Here is a 22,500-nt window from a genome sequence, read left to right on the forward strand (position 1 = left end):
ATTTCCATAATTCATGCTGCCCATTCACTAATATTACCTTTTTCATGAATATTTGCCACCACCATCAAATTCTAAGTATTCACTATGACTGGAAAAATTGCACTTTTCATACATGAAAAGGGGGATCTTCTCCATGGTCCGCCATTTTGAATTTCCAAAAATAGCCATTTTTAGCTGCAAAAATGACTGTACTTGGACCACACTAAAAATATTTGTTTATTATTTAGTAAACTTTCATGTAAATATCAAATTTGGCAATAGGCAGCCCAGTTTCAATGAGCAGCATAGTTGCAGTACCTTTTTTGACCATTTCCTGCACAGTGTCCCTTTAACAAAAATATTTGTAAACATCAAGGAGTATGCAAAGCTGAGACAGTGGTGAGACTGTTTCCGTGTCTCAAACATAGAGCACAAGTGCAGCATTTTAGACACGGGATCTGTTTTGCCAAAGCTATATTGGCCTGAGTTCAAAGCTATTCCGCATGTCATTGTTTTGCTTTTTTACGACTTCAGATAGCGAGTAGCTTTAACCATAAAGCTTCTTGTTCCCATGGTCCTTATCCTTTGTGTGAAGACACTGACACAATTGTAATGAGACGATTAGAAAACCACTTAGTGCAGTAAAAAAAAACGTAACAACTCCTTGATCCTTTCTTCTCTGACGAAACTCATTGTTTATGGTCACCTCTTTCAGATCGAGTGGGAGGCAACTGCTGACCAGAAACGACAGTGTCTCAACAAGGGCAGAGACAACAAAGTAGGTCCACACACACACACACACACACATGCACGCACACAGGCACACACACACACACACACACACACACACACACACACACACACACACACACACACACACACACACACACTCACACACACACACACACACACACTTTAATAAACATTATAAGATACACGCATGCACACACACACACACACACACGCACACACAGTGATTTTGTAAGCGTTAAAACACATTACTCATAACATCAGTGGTTGATAAGCACTGACATCCCATCGTGAAGTCCTGTCCTTGGGTTGATATAGTTCTCCAAGGGAGTCTACACACAGTAGATACAAACATCCTTATAGGTAGTATATGCACACATACAAAAATGCACACATGCATATACACAAAACATATTTATAAGTGGATGTACAACCTATACACAATGTGCACAGTGTGAGTGTGCGCACCCAAATGCACCAATACACAATACACAAACCTACACCCATTCACATACACACACATGTACATGTGAGCAAATGAACAAACACAAACACACCTGCATCCGTCCTAGTATACACACACAAACACATACTGGTATGCCTCTGTCAGCATCGCCAGCTTGGGCAGGGGGTCTGTAGATTTACGTATGTCCATAGAAATCAATAGAAAGTTAGTTGAAAAAATGGCAGGATTTAGAGCCTTTCCAAGAGTCAAGAAATCCTTCACACTGTCCATTCCACCACTGTCGTCGTTGTCATTGTTGGTGGAATGGACAGTGTCCGAGATTTCTTTACTCTTGAATGACTGGGATAATATCCTATGCACCTGCCTAACTAAAGAGGTGTGCAAAAGTGTCATTTTGAACAGGATTGAGAACCTCCAAGTCTTTGAGCATTTGAAGACTTCAGATCCAAAACCCCCTAAGTGCCTTTTCAGAAAATAATCTTATTTCATTTTTATTTAATACAAAGCTATCAAAATTGCATTAAAAAAAAAAAATGTTTATGTAATATAACTATTTCTATGTATTATCAAGTACATGAATGTAAACCAAACCAATAACAGGGTTCTCCAAAAAATATATATAAGTGCAGGTCTTCAGAAATGGAGTTAGGGGGTTTTGCATCTGAACTCTTCATTTGTTTTTGGCTGAAAGTCACATCTGACAACCTCTGTTTTTGTTGTTTGTGGTGTTGATCTGTGTTGTTTGTGTTGCTGTTTTTTTTTTGCAGACCGAGTGTTTCAATCACATCCGTTTCCTGCAGCGGTTCAATAGCACCCACCTGTACACGTGTGGAACGCATGCCTTCAAACCCCTCTGTGCTTACATAGTAGGTCACCCTTTATCACTGTTTACACGCTTGATACTGACGAAGTGCTAACTCAGCTTCCTCCTGTCTCATACAACCAGTAGTGTAGCCTCTTAGTGCAGATGGGGTCGCCGGCGGGCCTATTCACTATTTGCTGAAAATACTCCACTACATCATAACAACATTGCTATGACATTTACTGAGAGCCTTAAAGGGGCATTCCACCGGTGGAGACATGAATATGTATTGAAAGTGGGTCATATGTGTAGTTGAACAGTAGCATAAATTTCTAATTTGGTACCTTCTTGACCGAGAAAAGGCAGAAAATGACTTTTTAGTGCTTGTGGATTTGTGACAACAATCCCCATAATGCATTGCAATGCTCAAGTTCCACAGGCCACACCCAGGCAGCTCTGCCAGTGACTTACTGGAGCCTCAATGCCAGTGATTTCAAAAGCACTAGCACACTGATCTGTGATAGGTCTGTTAGCGCATTAGATCCAACCCCCTATGGGCGGGGTTGAAAGGGTGGGAAATAGGCTTGTAGTCTCAACAGAAATCCACCTCTCTTACACTTCCTCCTACAATGATGCAAAATGACGAGTTTTACATCATTGTAGGAGGAAGTCTTAAGAGGTGAATACGGATTCTCTTGTCTCAGGGGGAATTGGGTGTCTAGCAATGGAAAGCCTAATGCAAATGGGTGGAGGGTCCCTTTAAGTAACAGCTTAAGACATAACCATTACAATTTTGATGACAGTAAGGTTATAACATAGGCTTTGCGCTAAGGGCTTAAACATATGTCACGTAGATTTAAATTAAACAGATTCAGGTACTTACAGCATGTCTGGGAGAAATGTCCAATGATAAATTATTACTAATACCTGTGAGTTGCTATCGGTACTATTGATCAGAGTCGTTCTATTGGGAACTGAGAACTAAGAAAATCTTTGCTATTGACTCTCTCGTTGTTTAACAGGATGCCGCAAGGTTTAAGATTTCCTCGGGGTTGGAGGAAGGTCGTGAGAAATGTCCATATGACCCTGCCAAAGGCTACACGGGACTTCTCATAGGTGAGGCTTTGGGGAAATGTAATGCAATGTAATGTAAGTTACTGTAGCGCAGTGTTTCTCAAAGTGGGGCGTAAGCCCCCCTGGGGGGGGGCGCGGAGGCATCACAGCCCCCCTGTGATGCCTCCGAGTGTGACATCTGTTTTTGTTTTTTGTTTTCCCCCAAGGAAATGATTTCCTGTCTTGCCAATAAGCCAATATGTTTTAAGCATTACATACATAATTATAAACATTATATTATTAATTGTCATATAGGAAATGAACATACATCTGCATTCCACTGCAGTCCCTCTTTGTTTTATCTCACCAGTCACCTTTCCTTTGATTCTGCACAACGTAGCGATCGTAAAATCAGTCTGCGTGAGTACTGTGGTTGCTTGACGGGGGGGGCTCGGAAGCATCCAGACCCTCCGAAGGGGGGAATGATGGGAAAAGTTTGAGAACCACTGCTGTAGCGCAGTATGTGGAGTGTTTTCCCCTACAGCTCACCTGTGCTCACATACAGAGGGCTCTAAATTGACACCAGTCAACTGGCCAAATGCTGGTGAAAATTCCATTTGGCTAGTAGAACAAAAAGCTTACTAGCCTATTTGACTGAGAAAGTGTATGCTTGGCTAGTACGATTAATATCTACAGGTACTAGCCAATTTGGCTAGTGATGATGAAAGTTGATATATACATGTAGCCCTGCGACGTACGTATACCCCTTGTGGTCCACGGGGAGCATCTGAAGTCATTCAAAGCCCAACTGGGGAAGCTCCCATCGTCACTGTGACACAGCACACCACAGCACATAGTGCACACCGCACACAACAAAATTGTAATGTATGCCTCTCCTGTGCAAGGGGACAGCCCCATTCAGGACCCCAAGGAAGCAGTGCGATGGGACAGTGTCATGCTCAGGGTACCTCAGTCATGGTGGAAGAGATGGTTAATTACTCCTCCCATCAACCTGCCGGGTCAGGCATTGAACCAGCAGCAACCCCTGGGCTACAAGCCTGACACCCTACCGTTTACCCATGACTGCCCAATGAAGAATCCAAATGAAAAACAGCATTAGTAATGAAGTTAGTTTATTCAGTGGGTGTAATGTATCTATTTTTTATTTACTCTGCAGTATGCTTTTTTTGTTGACACATTGTTTTTATGTTTGTTTCTACTAGTGATGTCGACTATGATTATGTCCTCGTCGCTTTGGTTAAAAAAATGTAATGTCATGTAATTTAATGTTTTTTATGTGTCCGTTGCATTTGTGTGTCTGTCTCCATACCTCCATAGATGAGCAGATGTACACGGCTTCCCAGTACGAGTTCAGGAGTTCCCCCGACATCCGACGCAACTCCCCCGGCCCCCCCATCAAGACAGAGGAGGCCCCCACGAGATGGCTTCTGGGTAAGCACCTCTCACTATCAGTGGTGTAGTCTACGTAGAACACAGGTACGCAGTAGTGGTGTCAACAATGATCGATTTGGCGATGCAATCCAATGCGGGGCATGGACGATCCAGAATCGATCCGGCAAGTTCCAGAATTGATCCGGCAGTTTTTTTAAGTTTCAATTACTTCCATGGATATTTCGGGAGCAAATGAATGTTAAATTAAATAAAAGCACTTCAAAACATTGCAAGACTGATACAGACTGATGCAGAAAACAGCCAATAAATTGTTGCTCAGTATCTGACTACTTGTATTACCTCGTCATGACTGATTAAAGTTTGTTTTGCTTTCAGTAGAAATGCAATGCATTGCAATGCATTATAGAATTGGATTGGATCGGATCAGATCATTTAGAATCGAATCGAATCGCTACCTCCCGAATCCTGATCGAATCGGATCGTGAGGGCAATGCCAATCCACACCACTAGTACGCAGTATACTCACTTCAAAATGTCAGAGATTTCAGTATACCCACTTAAAATTGATTGATCCATTATTTAGTATATCACAAATATATACGTGTAAAGTTAACCCACCTCTACACATGCTCAAATATACAGTATACCCACCATAAAAAGTGGACTACATCACTGCTCACTATGTCCCTGTAGCAGACATGCAGAGTTACAAGTAGACAAGTAGAGTACTAGTAGAAGTTGGTGATAATCGATAATCAACAATAATCGATTTGGAAATGCCTCGCACTGCGGGACAGGACAATTCAATAATCAGTGCAGCACATTTTTTCAAGTTTCAATTAACTCCATGGGCATTTCCAGAGCAAATTAACTTAAAATGAAATGAAAGCCCTTCAAAGCATTGAAAACTGCAGGACTGATACACACAACCGTCAATAAAATGTTGTTCCGTATCTGTCTGCTTGCATTGCCTCATGACTGATGAAAAATTAGGAAAACATTTTTGATGTATAAAGTATAATCCATTAAAAACAAACAAATAAAAACTGTAATCCATGCAATAGTGGCATTAGCTATGGTTGCACCACCCTGATAGCTGCTAGTAATAACACATCAATGACCCACAACACTTCTCAAGCGCGCACACATATTTGCATTTAGATTGATGTGTCAGACCAATATGCATCACTGTAGGCCCTACATCTCCAAAACACACACTGACCTGCTGTAGTTCGGATTTTGAATATATTTTGCATAGGTTTACATATAATACTGTATATCTCTGCAAGTGTCGTGTATATATCTAAGGTTTTCATCTACATATCAAAAACAGTGTTTGTTTGATACATTCTTATAGGTACATCTGTCAGTTTCAGTTTGTATCATTTGTCAGAGCGCATACAGTAAATAAATACATCATCATCACATCAAAGACCAGTCCTCATCCATTCAGCTGTGAAATAGTTTTGCATCCCATTCCCAACAGAGATTTACTACAGTCTGTGGATCTCGTTTCAAAAGTGTTTTTCTGGCGGCCGTGTGCCTTATTGCATTTGGCGTATTGTCAACAACCCAGTGTAAACAGGATGAGATGTCTAAAAGCAGCACACCACCACTGACATTTCCTGTTGATTTCAAAGTAAAAGTAATTAACTAAATCTTCTTGTGATTGCCTTTCATTGTTGATTGAACAACATCGCTGTGTATTTATGACATTTTACACATTTCTACGCTTTTATCCCACAAGTGTGCATCCCAAACTTACACTGTGTGTGTGTGTGTGTGTGTGTGTGTGTGTGTGTGTGTGTGTGTGTGTGTGTGTGTGTGTGTGTGTGTGTGTGTGTGTGTGTGTGTGTGTGTGTGTGTGTGTGTGTGTGTGTGTGTGTGTGTGTGTGTGTGTGTGTGTGAGAGAGAGAGAGAGAAAGAAAGAGAGAGAAAGAATATGGCTTTGTTGTGTGTACAGGTAAGAGCTTGTATGTTTACGTGTTGCTGGAGCCTGATAGTGTTTGCCCTTTTCTCCTCCTCCCCCTATAGAGGCCGACTTTGTGGGCTCTGCGCTGGTGCGGGAGAGTGTGAACAGCTCGCTGGGCGACGACGACAAGATCTACTTCTTCTTCACGGAGAAGAGCCAGGAGCCGACCGCCTTCAGCGCTCAGGGGCGCGTGGCCCGCATAGCACGCATCTGCAAGGTCAGTCAGTTACAGTACACAGACAAGACTCACTCACTCAGTAAGATGAACTCACTCAGCTACAGTCAGTTCTACAGAAAGATGAACTCACTCAACTACAGTCAGTTCTACAGAAAGATGAACTCACTCAGCCTTCAGTCTGTTATACAGAAAGATTAACTCACTCAGCCTTCAGTTCTACAGAAAGATGAACTCACTCAGCCACAGTCAGTATACAGAAAGATGAACTCACACAGGATTCAGTCAGTTACACAGACAGGACTCACTCACTCAGGATTCAGTCTGTTATACAGAAAGGTGAACTCACTCAACTACAGTCAGTTACACAGACAAGACTCACTCACTCAGCCTTCAGTCAGTTACACACACAAGACTTACTCACTCAGCTATAGTCAGTTACACAGACAAGACTCACTCACTACTCACTCAGCTATAGTCAGTTACACAGACAAGACTCACTCACTCAGCTATAGTCAGTTACACAGACAAGACTCACTCACTCAGCCTTCAGTCAGATATACAGGAAGATGAACTCACTCAGGCTTCAATCAGATACACAGAAAGATGAACTCACTCAGCTACAGTCAGATATACAGACAAGACTCACTCACCCAGGATTCAGTCAGATATACAGACAAGACCAAAGCCCAGTTAATGCTCAGAAACCAAATTGTCTGTGCAGTGTCGCTGATAGCCTCATAGATATTTTGCCCCCCCTTCGCAGACACTTGGTGTGCACCTCCAAGAATGGGTAACACTTTACTTGACGCCGGTGTCATAAGCATGTCATTACAGTGTCATAATAGTGTCATAATGGTGCTATGCATGTGTCATAAACATTATGTCCATGTCATAAACATTTTATGACTGTTGGCCTTAAGTGACATTCGGTTATGGCAAAGTTTATGACATGGACATAATGTTTATGACTTATCTATGACTGTGTCATGACATTACTATGACACTGTAATGACATGCTTATGACACCGGCGTCAAGTAAAGTGTCACCCAAGAATGTGATTGCTCTCAGAGGAGCTTCACAGACAACCGCGGTAGCAGTCCTCCAACCAGAACCACTCTGCATTCAACAACAAGCAACTACTTCCTTGTTTTAACCTTCACCGGGCTACGGTTTTGTGAGGGAAAAATGCTGGGTGTGATATTCATTTAAAAAAAAAAAAAAGCTCCGTTATGCATAAACCCAAAGACAAGACGTGTACTTGCAACACATTTGCACAACGTTTGCGTTCACTGCCGTGGCTGAAGGATTACCCTGAAATTGAAGACATTGTCTAGACTTGAGTCTGGGCTTTCAGGTGGATACTAATGAGACGCCGTCTTTTCATCTTACACACCTTAACTCTGAGGCAAACAGAATATACAAAGAGGAACAGCGAACACGCCTAATCCCTTCAGTCGTAGATTTTCTACATTAAAACCCTTTGAGGAGTGGGGGCGCTGTGGCGCAGTGCGCTAAGCCCCTTCACATTTGGGCTTGCATGCCCACGGGGACCCCGGTTTGAGTCCGGCCTGGGTCATTTCCCGATCCCACCCCGTCTCTCTGTCCCACTCGCTTGCTGTCTCCATCTCACACTGTTCTGTCAAATAAATGCATAAAAGCCCCTAAAAAACATTTTTTTTAAAAACCCTTTGAGGATTAAGGATTTTTTCCAAGTTCTTCTACAGTAGAGTTTCACCTGAAAACTCTACAGCTCCCATAAAACCAGAAATTCTTTAAGTATATCGTATCTACTCTCTCTGATAAAACTCTTGTTAAAATCCTGCAAAGTCCTTGTGACATCATAATGCGAACTCAAAAGTTTGTGATGGTATTCCTCAAAGGGTTAACGCCTGCATGACAGCTGTGGTGTAATGGTTAGGCAGTTGGACTGTAGATCACAGGGTTGCAGGTTCAATCCCCACCCTCACTGATCCCTTCCTTCCTCCATTGCTGAAGTGCCCTTGAGCAAGGCACCTAACCCCATATTTCTCCAGGGACTGTAACCAATACCCTGTATCTAAATAACTGTAAGTCGCTTTGGATGAAGTGTAATGTAATTACTGCACAAGGTCCAGATGTTCATGCATTTATGCTTAATTCACATGGTCTGAAAATGAAACATTTCTAAAGTAGAAACTAAATATGTCTGTAGTATTCTATAGTTTTCCAATTAACATTTACCGGTACATGTTTGGCAAATCAGTAGCGCTTCATTTTTAGGCTTTTCCACTGTAACCTGGGCTTGACTTAGCTTAGGTAATGGTAGGCCTACTTGTTACAAAATATGTCAAACTATTTGTTATGGTGTACACACACTTGCAGTATAAAAAAAGATGTAAATAAGGTCTTAATTAAATCATCTGTAGAACTTCGATCATGCACCTGTGCTGCCTGCCGGTTATATTTTGTTTACTTGCACAAGGGACAGAAGGGGGGTGAGGGGGGGCTCTTACTGTGTCTGAGTTGAGTGGAAGTTGGCAAGGAATTCCAAAAGGTTTTTAACCGCCGTTGCAAACAGCACAGGACACAATAACACTGTGGGCAGATTCCAATATGCGGACTACCGTCCTCTGTCTGTGCTTGTGGCCTCGCATTTCACTGAGGCCCCGCCTCCGTGGAGAAAACAATTAAGTTTCCCCGCTGTTAGCTCAGCCACAACAACCTTTGGGGGACTATTCTTCATTCACCATCCCGTTTGCAAATGAGAAAATGACATTAGAATTGAGCTTTTGCGAGATATTGAAATACAATTCTGTTGTCGGTGACGTCATCACGAGGCCACGAGGAGGCAAGTGAGCAAGGGAGGACGGGAGTCTGCATATTGGAACCCACCCTGTGAATGCCACAGGCTGTACTGGAGTCTAGTTGCCCTTCCAGAAAAGCGCCCCTGAATGATGACATCACATACTCAAAGTCCCAGTAGACATCACGCTCACTTACCACATGGAATTCTTTGTGGACAAACATCTACTCCCTTCTCTCTTGCAGAACAATATTTTCGAGAGGCTGCAAAGGGCAATAGTGCCTGTGTTTTTGTGTTTTGTGTGTGTGCGTGTGCGTGTGCGTGTGCGTGTGCGTGTGCGTGTGCGTGTGCGTGTGCGTGTGCGTGTGCGTGTGTTAGGGCTTATGTGTTTGTTTGCCTAAGAGATTATGTGTATTTTGTGGTTAAAATGTCTTTGGTTAGTATGGCTAGTGTATGTGTGCCTGTTTATCTTGTGGTTAGAGCATCTGAAGTGTGTGTGTGTGTGTGTGTGTGTGTGTGTGTGTGTGTGTGTGTGTGTGTGTGTGTGTGTGTGTGTGTGTGTGTGTGTGTGTGTGTGTGTGTGTGTGTGTGTGTGTGTGTGTGTGTGTGTGTGTGTGTGTGTGTGTGTGCTTGAGTTGTTGTGTGTGTGTGTGTGTGTGTGTGTGTGTGTGTGTGTGTGTGTGTGTGTGTGTGTGTGTGTGTGTATGTGCATGTGTGTAGAGTGTGTGTGTGTGTGTGTGTGTGTGTGTGCGTGTGCGTGTGCGTGTGCGTGTGCGTGTGCGTGTGCGCACGCGCACGTGTGTGTGTGTGTGTGTGTGTGTACTTGTGTGTGTATGTGCACGCGTACGTGTGTGTGTGTTTATGAACCTGTGCCTTGACCTTGTTGTTCTCTTGAGTGACAAACAAGCGAGTGTTTTATTTCTCTCCAGGCCAAAGGACTTTGAACTCAGGATTCCCCAGAGCTGCTCTGGAGTGGGACTGTGTGCATATGTGTGTGCACCTGTTTTTGTTTGTATATGTGTGGTGTGCATGTCAATGTGAGCTTGTTTAGTCTTCCTCCCATTCATTCCCTTGGGGTCTGGGGTGCATTTCTGGAAACCATAGTTGCTAACTTCATTAGCTACTTTGTTGTTTTCAATGCAATTTCCCATTGGCAACTACCCAAGTTGCTAACTGGCCAACAACTATGCTTTCGAGAATTACACCCCTGGTTCGTATTCCCAACCAATCACAACTGCTCGCATTGAGCTCATCACAGTTTCTATGTTATTGCTTTTCATGGTAGAATAGCCAAATCTATTGTAGACATCCACCTCCAGTAACTGTTACACACTATCCTGGAATTCCTAAACTCACAAATCTTGATGTTTTATTTTCCTCAAACAGTTCCACACAGTAGTTCCTATCTTCATCACAAATCACATTTCAAAGTTCCTGCAGAGGAACAACTCATGTTCAGACATGTTTAGAGGGGACATTTCTCTCATTTGGTGTTGGTTTCTGTTACTCTAGCAAAATCTGTCCCTTTCGTGACCATAAACAGGGCCGGATTAAAGGGGTATGCCACTATTTTGGGGCTTAATACGGTTCAAATCGTTGGCTGGGGTTTATAAAGGTGGTAAAGTGTTTTATTTTTCATGTTAAGCGTTGTCTTGCTTTAAGAGAAGTTAAAAAAGGGAATATGTCGCTAAGCTAGTGGAAGTCAATGCATCCGTGTAGCATGCAATGCTACATGGATACATTGACTTTCACTAGCTTAGCGACATATTGCCTTTTTTAACTTCTCTTAAAGCAAGACAACGCTTAACATGAAAAATAAGACACTTTACCACCTTTATAAACCCCAGCCAACGATTTTAACTGCATTAAGCCCCAAAATAGTGGCATACCCCTTTAACGCACAGGCTAGATATGGCTGCAGCCTAGGGCCCTCCACCTGCCAGGGGACCCCACAGGCTAGATATGGCTGCAGCCTAGGGCCCTCCACCTGCCAGGGGGCCCCCACAGGCTAGATATGGCTGCAGCCTAGGGGCCCCCACCTGCCAGGGGGCCCCCACAGGCTAGATATGGCTGCAGCCTAGGGGCCCCCACCTGCCAGGGGGCCCCCACAGGCTAGATATGGCTGCAGCCTAGGGCCCCCCACCTGCCAGCGGGCCCCCACAGGCTAGATGGCCCACCTCTCAGGGCGAGGGGCCTGATGGGCCAAAAGTGAAAAGATGTAACTTGCAGCCCAGGCCATCTTAATCCAGCCATGACCATACTGTAAGTCTGTCATAGCTAGTGTGTTTCTCAGTAAATCCACAGAGCTTGGGGTTTGCTGCTTGGAGAGCTTCAAGGTCTCTATGATATATCTAGATCTATGATTAACCTTTTTTAATGTTCAGTATAATTTTAATGTTTTTAGTCGTCAAATTATTTAATGTTTTAGTTTGATATTAAAAGTTTCCTTTATTCTTATATTTAATGTTTCTCTCTCTATTTCTTGATTTTTTTCCTTTACTTTTTACTTTTTATGAAGCACATTAAAATGCATCTGTGTATGAAATGCGCTGTACACATAAAATTGCCCTTGCCTTGCCTTGCCTCTATCAGATTTCTGGAAAGCTCAGCTTGGGGGCAATCTCTATCTGCCTCTATCAGTGGGCATACTGCACTGTACTTGGCATGCAGGCGTGCACTACAAATGCCTCATGCCCGTGTTGAAGCACTGCTGTGCTGCCCAGGACTGGGACTGAAAAATGGTCCGGGCATTTTTGGCATAGACCGGCCCCGAACACTCACAGGCCACTTCTGTTTTTGTTCCTATTGTAAGTGTATTACAAAAAGAACTGGCTGCTCTTTTTGGTCCTGTTAGACATTTATGGTGTGTCAGTGAGGGTCTCAGTACGCTTCACTTCCAAGGGGTCTGGGTACACTTTGGAGCATTCACATATGCGCAGAAAACGTTGAGTGACAGGTCTGAGTTGAAAAGGACCAGGTGTGGAAACCCTATACCATATTGACGGTGGACCAATGGGCCTCCCGTTCTAAATTGTCAGCCTTTTCCCTGGAACCCAATCACAAAAAAGTATCGGCCCACCGGGAAAATGCTCTGTACTGTACTGTTTGCCAGATAACCAGTGCAGCCCTGCACTGCTGTGCTGCTGTGGTGTTTCTAATGGCAGCTCCATCCAGATGGCTAAAAGCCACAGGGTTATCATTGAGGGTGCTGTGCAGTTTGTTAATTTTAGGATTGTGTGGGTGGCACTGTGTTTTGTGTTTTCTTTTTCAGCCTCGCTGTATTTTAAGTTGCACAGTGTAGGCTTATACTATTGGTGTATTGACAGAGTGGGCTGTGTGCTTTGTGAGTGAGTGAGTGCTTTCTTTGTGTGTCTCCTACAAGGGCTCCAAGTCATGTTAATAATGTGTCTTTTGGCTATTGTAGCGGGTGTAATAATAGGTCCTTTTGGTCGTTTTAGCTGTCACTTGGCATTTGTAATCACACTGCAGTGCTGTGTGTGTGTGTTGTGTTGTGTTGTGTTGTGTTGTGTTGTGTTGTGTTGTGTTGTGTGCGTGTGTGTGCGCTAATGTGCGTGTTAATGTGCACTCTAAGCTGTGCATCTCCTATTTAGGTCCTTTTGGTCACTTTGGCTGTCACTTGGCATTTGTAATCACAGTGCTTTGTGTGTTGTGTTGTGGTGGGTTGTGTGTGTGTGTGTGTGCTGTGTATTGTGTTTTGTTGTGTTGTGTGTTTTGTGTTGCATGAATGCATGCGTGTATTTGTGTGTGTGTGTGTGTGTGTGTGTGTGTGTGTGTGTGTGTGTGTGTGTGTGTGTGTGTGTGCGCGTGCGCGTGCGTGCCTGCCTGTGTGTGTGTGTGTGTGTGTGTGTGTGCGTGCGTGCGTGCGTGTGCCTGCCTGCCTGCCTGCGTGTGTGTGCGTGCGTGCGTGTATGCTCTCTACACTGTGCATCTCCTATTTACAATTCAAGCCACATTCACTGGCTCATGTACTGTTCGCATGCACAGTAAAAAAAAACCATGCGCTGCTAATTTAACACTTGCAGAGTTCACTGGGACCACATACGTGTTAAATTAATACTGCATAATGTTTTATGTGATGTTGTATACTGTATGAGTGCTGTATGTAGTGCATGATTGTTTGAAGCCCAAGACAAACTTCCCCCCTGGGGACAATAAAGTACACTCTCTCATAGGGCCATAACGATACACTCAACTCACGATTCGGTTCGTATCACAATTTTTGACCTACAGTTCGATACCCCTCACGATTTCTGAAATGTATCTCATTTGAAGCTTGGAAGCATTATCACATTGAATCATATGGTTGCTTTCTGGACTGAAGGATAACAAAACTTTGAAAGGGCATATCACAATACTGCCTCCATACATCGCAATACAGCATCGTGACTCCTGAGTATCGCGATTTCTCTTTTCAATCCAATATCGTTACAGCCCTACTCTACTCTACTCTACTCTACTACTACTACTAAATTAACACTCCATTTATTTTACTATGTGTCACCACTTCACTGGTAAAAATAACAAGTGTGGTGCTTGCTGTATGTAGTGCAGTGATTGTTCGAAGCCCAAGACAAGCTTCCCCCTTGGACAATAAAGTAGTACACTCTACTCTACTCTACTCTACTCTACTACAACTAAATTAACACAGCATTTATTTTACTATGTGTCACCACTTCACTGGTAAAAATAACAAGTGTGCTGCTCGCTGTACTCAGCACCCCTGGCTGCATCATCCACATCTGTGGTGCTGGACAAAGTTCTGGGCTGTATTCTCGGGGGAGGCTTGCCACACGCACGCATGCACGCACGCACGCACGCACGCACGCACGCACGCACGCACGCACGCACACACACACGCACGCACGCACGCACGCACACTTTCAGGGGAGGCTTGCCGTATTCTCGGAGGACGCACGCACGCACACACACACACACACACACACACACACACACACACATTTTTGGGGGAGGTTTGCCACTTTGACTCAGGGATTAGTTTGGATGGTGCTCGGGCCGCGGGCCGGGCCAGCTAAGGGTGGGGTTGGTTGGTCGGCTCTTGCATCAGTGTTGATGTTGGAGCTGTTGCTGCTGGATTCACGACTTAACTGTTAAATCACTTTTCTTCTGCACTTCATTCCCTTTATTTCTAATTCCTTTGCAGGCTCAGTAGTTTTAATGAGGGGATTATCTCTGAGATGGAGTCGCTCCACTCAACTTACTGACCTGAAAAACTAAAAAACAAAAAAAACAAGGAAAAACAGTTGAGCAATGCCAACAAAGTGTCCTCTCAGATAATCCTAAAGAAGCGATTTATTACGTGGAGCAAAGGAGGAGGTCAGTCAGTTATACAACTGAATGTGCAGCATTGAGTTCATGTACGCTTTTTAAGCAGACCTGGCCAGGGGGAGAATTAGGACCCGGGCACTTGGCTTAAAGGGACCCCTCATAATTAGCGGCATAGAACTGAGTCACCAGTGGGGCCCCTATTTTCAGAAATGTAAAAAATATACAGCATGTAGCATATATTTAAAAAATAGGGACCCTCGAGGGTGCAGGGCCCACCGGGAAATACCCGCTATGCCAGATGGCCAGTCCATCCCTGTCTTTAAGTGTGGAACCTCTCCAAAAGGGGCCTTGTTATTTTCCTTACAGCTTTCTGTTATACAACATACAGCATTAGTGCATGATTTCATCCATGTTTTTTAAAGTATGAAATCATACCAGCTGCAAGTTTTTTTTGTGCCTTATTTTAGTTCTTATGGCACGAGGCCCATGTTCGAGTCCTGCATGCAACACTCAGTTACATACACGTACATGTACAGTACATCTGGGAAATGTTAATAGAAACATTAGCAAGCGCAGAGCAGTGATCTGTGACTTATTGCCTTCCTACTCCTCCTCTTCACCTCCTCACCTTCCTCCTTCCTCCTCCTCCTCCTCCTCCCTTCTTCCGTGCCTGCTCCTCTCAACTTCAACTCAACTTTCAACTTAATTGTACCCAAAAGAGGCGATTTAGTGTGCAGCAAAGCACAGCAACAACAACAACATATACTACAGCACAGTGCAACGGTCTTAAAGGTTAAAATGACCATAAATATGGTTATAAAATGAGACAAAAACACATCTCATCCTCTTAACTCACTGGACCATATCACCAAGTCCTCTGGAGCGGTGCTGCTGTGGTCTCTGTGCAGTAGTTGGAGTGTTTCCATCTCACGAGCTGCTGCTCAGTAAAAAGGCATCAGTGTTAATTCAATGCTTGGAGACAGTGTTGCCAGATGGAAAATGTTAAACTATCATATACCAAAACCTCAAAATTGTAGTTTTTTTTAGGGGAAAAATTATGATACACGAACTAAATAGTGTATTTTCATCATGTTTTTTTGAATGTACAGAGGACAAAATTATGGTACAAATATAATAATTATCATACATCTAGCAACACTCCTTAGAGAGTACTCTGAGGATACAGTACTCTGGGACTAAAACATGTTAAATCAATTCTCTAGGCTTTCAGGCCGACCAGAACGGAGCTGGAGCCGGTGTCTGCACCAGTTACGTTCGGCACTAAAGTGCTTATCTGCGAACCGCTCGTGTCCATACGGGGCTCTGAACTTTTTCCACACGTGGCTGTGATACAATACCCGGATGAACCTGCTGACGGCCACGCTGTCGTCACGGTTCGCAGAGAAAAACCTAGTATTTTGCGGGTCGCATTGCGAACCAACTTTCCGGTTCGCGAACGCTAAAATCTGTAGCGTGAATACGACGGCCGGTTCGCGATTAGGTGCGGAAATGGGCACCGGCACGGTTCTCAGGTGGCCGGAATGCGCAATAGGTGTTGAATTAGCACTGCACTTTTTAAAACTCTATAGTCATTTTCCACGAGCCCCCTCTGCCCGACCACGGGGACTGGGAAACTTGGGAGCTGGCATGGCCTTCTCCCATATGGCAGGAGTTAGCCGCCCCACACAGCAGGCGTTAGCAGAGCATTTAAGTTTCATCTAGCGTAGCTGTAGCACGCAACACACACCTGCACTCACCCACGCACTGGTTTTCCTGCTGCATTGGACTGAACTGCCCTGCAGAGTTAATTTAACACTTAGAGAGTATAATTTCACACTTGGTAGTGTTTAATCTGACTCTCGAAGTGTTGAGTTAACACTTCGATATGTGCTCTGCGGCCGGCCGGACGCTACTTACTAAAACCTGGCCGCTCTCCTGAATTCCCGCTGTGCTACTCTATCTATCCCCAGAGAGCTCCTTGGAGAGCACGTCTGATTCCATTAGTGTTCAAATGAGACCAGCCCCTCATGATACCCAAGGGTGTACTGTGTGGGTGTAGCGTGTGACTGTATGTGACTGTGTTGTGCATTCGTGTGTGTGTGTGTGTGTGTGTGTGTGTGTGTGTGTGTGTGTGTGTGTGTTTGTGTGTGAACTGGAGGTTGTGTAGCACAGCACAGAACAGCATAGCACAGTGCACTATGTTTCTTGGGCCCCACACTGTTTCATCTTAGTCATTAAAGCTAGTAGGGAGTTGCATGGCATATGTCATTGGCCCTGTAGCCTGCTGTGTTACGCTGAAGAGAAGTCATTTACACACCGAATTGCAATGTGGTCTGGTCTGGCTTATTTGTCTGACAGATTGGAGACTTGCTTTCTTGTGTGAGTGATTCACTGCTCTGTTTGCTTCTCTGGCCCTCTCGTGCAATCTTCCTCTCTCTCTCTCTCTTTCTCTCTCTCTCTTTCTCTCATTTTACATTCTGTCTCTGGTCTTATTCTCTCTCCCTTCTCCGCTTTCCTCTCCCTCTGTCTATCAGCCCCTCTCTCTCTCTCTCTCTCTCTCTCTCTCTCTCTCTCACTCTCGCTCTCACTCACTCACTCACTCACTCTCGCTCTCTCGCGCTCTTTGTGTCTCTCTCTCCCTCTTGCTCTCTCCCTCTTGCTCTCTCTCTCTCTCTCTCTCTCTCTCTCTCTCTCTCTCTCTCTCTCTCTCTCTCTCTCTCTCTCTCTCTCTCTCTCTCTCTCTCTCTCTCTCTCCCTCCCTCCCTGCCTCTCTCTCCTACACAAACACTCCCCTTGTTTGACCTGGTTGAGAGAGTCTGTTCCATCGCAGTTCCATTAGAATGCATTAAGGGAGTCTTTCATTAAGGCTTGGCTGGGGCCAATGCACAATGCACTCCTCCTGTATTAGCTTTTTAATTACCGGGAGGTTTTGTCTCTCTGGCCCACCTTCTCACCCAACTTTTTAATGGCCACTTTGGGATCTAAACAAGTAATTATCAGATGGGAGCAGCGGTACTATATGCTATCAAACTTTTTAGAATGAGGACTAATGGTTGGTGAAAGTTTCAGCACACTATCATCACTCTATCGACATTACTTTGAGGTCAGTCAAGGGCCGTGTTTCCCAAATACTCACAGGAGAAGTCCACTTTTTTAACATTAAGGCGATTTTCTGAGTGGTCTGCAATGTTTTAGAGTCCCCCTCACCGTTTATTTCATGTTTGCTGCAGTCTCTGTTATTTGGCTGATTTGGATTTTATCTCAACCAGCTTTAGAATGGCCGTCTATGGGCACCTGCAACTCAGTTCTTAAAATCACCTTAAATATTTGTTTTCGAAAGTCTACAGCTCACAAAATGTTTAGGGGTCCTCACTAGCAGTCCCTAACACGTTTGAAGGCGAAATATGGCTTCTGTCATTTTTTATTTGCCATTCTTTGAAAGAAAGTGAAAGTGAAACTTATTTACAAAATGCTACATAAACACGAGAGAAGACATATTTCGATACAAAAAATGTTAGGGAACACCAGTGAATACTGCTGAACACTTGGTGAGTTGCACATTCTTGAAAACAAATTCAAAGGTGATTTTAACAACAGAGTTGCAGCTGCTTATTAAGTGATTCTGTTCAATTTGCTAGTATGGAAAAAGTCTTTATCCACGACTGCAATATTAGAAAAAAATGCAACTTCATCATATATTTCCAAAAATGCAATAAAAACAAATACTCCATCATATACAGTATCTCCAAAAGATATCCATAATGATTTTGATCATGTGTACCTTACGTGTTACCTCGGTCCAAATCTATTGATGTGTGTCCATGACCAACGGAGCTGGTTGATGTTGATGTTGAAGTTAACATTATGAACTTGAAAAATGTATGGTATGCCTGACCACCTGTGTTTGTTTCTGTGTTATGCAAAGTCCTATAGCTCATACAGTACAGGTGTAGGCCAATAGTGTACGCCGGTATTTTTGCAAGTTTATGCAAAGTGCATAAAATATGTGTTGTTGGTCATCTGTACACGTGTCTATCCTGCAGGCTCCCATAGCTCAAATACAGGTGTGAGAATAATAGAACCATATTTGGAAGTTTAGGCCATACACAGCGGGTTACAGATATACAATTCCTAATCGTGTGTGTGTGTGTGTGTGTGTGTCTGTGTGTCTGTGTGTGTGTGTGTGTGTGTGTGTGTGTGTGTGTGTGTGTGTGTGTGTGTGTGTGTGTGTGTGTGTGTGTGTGTGTGTGTTTGTGTGTGGGCGCGCGTGTGTGCGTATGTGTGTGTCTGTGTGTGCGTGCGTGCGTGTGTGTGCAATTGTCTGTGTGTGTGTGTGTGTGTGTGTCTGTGTGTCTGTGTGTGCGCCTGTATGTGTGTGTGTGTCTGTTGCAGGGGGATCGCGGGGGCCACCTGACGCTCCAGAGGAAGTGGACGTCCTTCCTGAAGGCGCGGCTGGTCTGCTCGCTGCCCGACTACCAGCTCCACTTCAACGTCCTGCGAAGCGTCTTCACCCTCAGCGGAGCCACTGCACATGACACCCGATTCTACGGGATCTTTGGCCTGGAGTGGTAAGGGCATATGGGAGGGGGATGGAGAAGTAGAGGAAATGAAGTCCGCAACACTGTCTTCTGTGGTGAATTTAATAACAAGAGCGCAATGTAAAGAGCTGGTGGTTGAAATGTTGCACTCTTGTTATTAAATTCCCCACAGAAGACAAGCAGTGTTGCGGATTTTATTTACTCTACTTGGATTTATGCTTTGATTGTCCTGCACCTGACCCATCAGGTGGGATGTGCACACATCTACTCCTTTGAACCAAGGGGGATGTAGAAGCACATGGAGCTGTTGTACAATAAAGCAAAAATGCTGTGTTAATTCAACACTTAGAGTTGATTTAACGTCTTCGGCTTTGCCTGAATTTTTTTCACACTCATCTAGCTGAAAAAGTAAACTTTTCAGTTTCTACCCAAGAGAAGCTTGGACCACACAACGCGTCTTCTTCATTTCTTCGCTCCCCCTCACTGATGGAAATGTATAGCCACAATAATTTCCAGTAATGAACTGTCACGCCTCTTAATCCAAAGTCTTAATATCCAGAGCGAGCTCTGCTAATCTGGGGTGAGTTTCTCAAAAGGGAAGTTGTTAGCCTGTTAGCAACTTCGGTAGTTGCCAATGGGAAAATGCATTGAAAGCAACAAAGTAGCTAATGTAGTAAGCAACTTCAGTTTCGAGAAATTCACCCCTGCAGAGTTCTCATGCAGAGAAGAAGAAATAGAATATATGATATGCAGTCACAGAAACGAAGAAGGAAGGGGGTTGGGGGAAGTGGAACCGAGGCCAATTTGCACAGTCCTCCAGAGCCACAACCAAAGTTAATAGCATATACACTGTGAAATATTACAAGCCATTAAACTTTTAAAAAAGTAAGTTGCCTTGCTGCCTTAAGATTTTAAGTTTACTCAACTTGAAACTTTGGATCCTGAGTTGATGCAAATATAAGCCTCAAGTTGAGTTAACTTACAAACTTAAGGTAGCAGGGCAACTTTGTTCTTTATGTTTAAGTTTAACTGGCTTGTGATGTGTTACAGTGTACAGTATGTGTATGAGGCTTCAGGAGGGAAGTTTACTCATGTTCCATGAAGAACTCTGCAAGCTAAGCTGGCATCTGTGGCATAGTAATGGCAGTCATGCTAGCATGGGGCCTTGGTAGAGCTGTCTGTCTATGGCCCGATTCGGACGGGATAAATATTACCTATGGACCCCTGGTAATTTGCAATTACCCCCGGACCCCTGTGATATGCATTCGGACGGGATAAATAAATGTCAGTTATTTGCTCAATTCACAGACATTACAAGGGGGTGCAGACGGCGCGCCTATGTGAAATTACCCCAGGATGTCTGTGTTTCGCCGAAATACAGTAGGTAATTCGCGGCGGAATTATTAGCTCTCAAATCGCGGACATGGCACATTCGCACAGGACTAAAAACTCAGACATTCTCCGTAGTTATTCCGAATTACCGGGGGTCCATAGGTAATAAAAGTCCCGTCCGAATCGGGCTTATGACTTGCAAATTAGTGACTTGGTCCCATCTTGGATAAAGTGTATCAGCATCTTGAATACAGTGCAACAAAGAGTACAACAAAATGGTGTAGTGTACGTACATTAACTGTACCAAAGAATTAGGGATTTGGGATAGTGTTACACATGTAGAGTGTGTGCATATTATTACCATTTACATTATTGTTACATTATTACATTTACAAATCTGTGAAAGAAACTAGTAGTTACAACATACCTAGTGTTAGGTACGGCAACAATTCCACATGTAGCTGCGCTGTAAACTGGACCATTAAAACAAAGTCTTAGCCTCTCCTCTGTTTGCATACACTTTATATGTCTGGTGGCCACCCTTCTTTATTGAGGAGAGTTACTAAGGAGGAGAGAGCTGTGAGAGAACTTTATTGAGGAGGGCTGCCTAACAGCACTCTGTCAATCAGTCAGTCAGTGGCAACCTGTCTACGTCTTGTCTGTTGATGTGCACACAGTGTTCTCTTGCTCTGGGAACATCTATGTACCCATCCCTATGCAGTAGGGTTGTGACGATATCGAGTCGAATCGTGATTCATTGTGATATGCAGTCACTATACTGTATCGCGATGCAAGGGTGCAGTATTGTGATCACATGATATGATGCGATAGTGCTTCCAAGATTAAAATTTTGAAACTTTATTATTAGCCCTTTGCAACCTATTCTATGTATACATGATCATAGTTTCTATTTATAAAAGCCTGTAATGTTTCCATTAGTGGATGTAGTGGATGCAGGTGTGCTCTTTGGCCATCAGTGCTGTAGCTAGAGTGATCATTGGCCATCAGTAGACACCTAGCCTGCGAGACACAGCAGTCTATACCAGGGCTGGACTGGGCATCTGGCATAGCGGACATTTCCCCGGGGGACCCCGCACCCTCGTGGGCCCCTATTTTCAGAAATGTAAAAAAAATCACAGGTGAGACAGTTCTGCAGGCCTAATTATGAGGAGCCCCTTTAAGATAAAAGTGCCCGGGCCCTATTTCTCCCCCAGCTCCACCCTGGTCTGTGCTGATCATCATCTGATTGTATGCCTCCCTAGTGTGGGGCATTTTACCTTGGGGCTCTCTCTCCCTATTTCTCGTAAGTCTCCAGTGCTATCTCTTTCCCTTTCTTTCTCTCTCATACTCGGTCTGTCTCTCACACGATTTCAGTCTTTTCCCCTCTCTCTTCCTCTCATTTTCTTGCTAATTCTTTCCACTTTCTCTATTTCTGGCGCTTTCTGATTTCCATTTGTTGTTGTTGTTCACAATTGTCTCTCTCTTTCTCTCACTGTCACAACACATTTGCTTCTCCTTCACTTATTTGCTCTCTTCCTGTCTCTCTCTCTCTCTCTCATTCTCTCTCTCGTTCGCTCTCTTTCTCTACCCCTCTCTCTCTCTCTCTATTTTTTTTCCCACAGATACAATCTCTCTCCCTTCTCCATATCTCATTAATTTGCCCTCTCTCCCTTTTCCTCTCTCTCTCTCTCCCTCTTTCTTTCTCTCTGTCTCTCTCTCTCTCTTGCTCGCTTGCAGAAAGTTCATGATGCCTTCTCTGTGTTTCCTCCATCATTCTCCTCCTTTCTTCTGTCTGTCAGCGTGCATCCCCCCCCCCCCATATCTGTTTCTCCTCCTCTCCACCTCCTTCACCAGATAGTTTGGTGCTCCTCTTCTCTTCCCCCTTTTCAACATTTCTCCACCTCTCTCCCTCTCTTTCTTTCTCATT

At 44.0% G+C, this 22,500-nt stretch overlaps 1 protein-coding gene across 1 annotated transcript in view; it reads left to right on the forward strand.

The window, feature by feature from the left end:
* The window catches only part of sema4ga (sema domain, immunoglobulin domain (Ig), transmembrane domain (TM) and short cytoplasmic domain, (semaphorin) 4Ga), an 89,489-nt gene that overhangs the window by 42,611 nt on the left and 24,378 nt on the right, over positions 1-22,500 (forward strand). The window contains exons 4-9 of the mRNA XM_063190928.1: positions 695-757; positions 1,963-2,061; positions 3,020-3,113; positions 4,389-4,502; positions 6,498-6,652; positions 19,096-19,271. Of these exons, the coding sequence (XP_063046998.1) occupies positions 695-757; positions 1,963-2,061; positions 3,020-3,113; positions 4,389-4,502; positions 6,498-6,652; positions 19,096-19,271 (701 nt within the window). The remainder of the gene's footprint in view (positions 1-694; positions 758-1,962; positions 2,062-3,019; positions 3,114-4,388; positions 4,503-6,497; positions 6,653-19,095; positions 19,272-22,500) is intronic.

The sequence above is a fragment of the Engraulis encrasicolus genome, chromosome 24 (assembly GCF_034702125.1).
Source record: "Engraulis encrasicolus isolate BLACKSEA-1 chromosome 24, IST_EnEncr_1.0, whole genome shotgun sequence".
Lineage (NCBI taxonomy): Eukaryota > Metazoa > Chordata > Actinopteri > Clupeiformes > Engraulidae > Engraulis > Engraulis encrasicolus.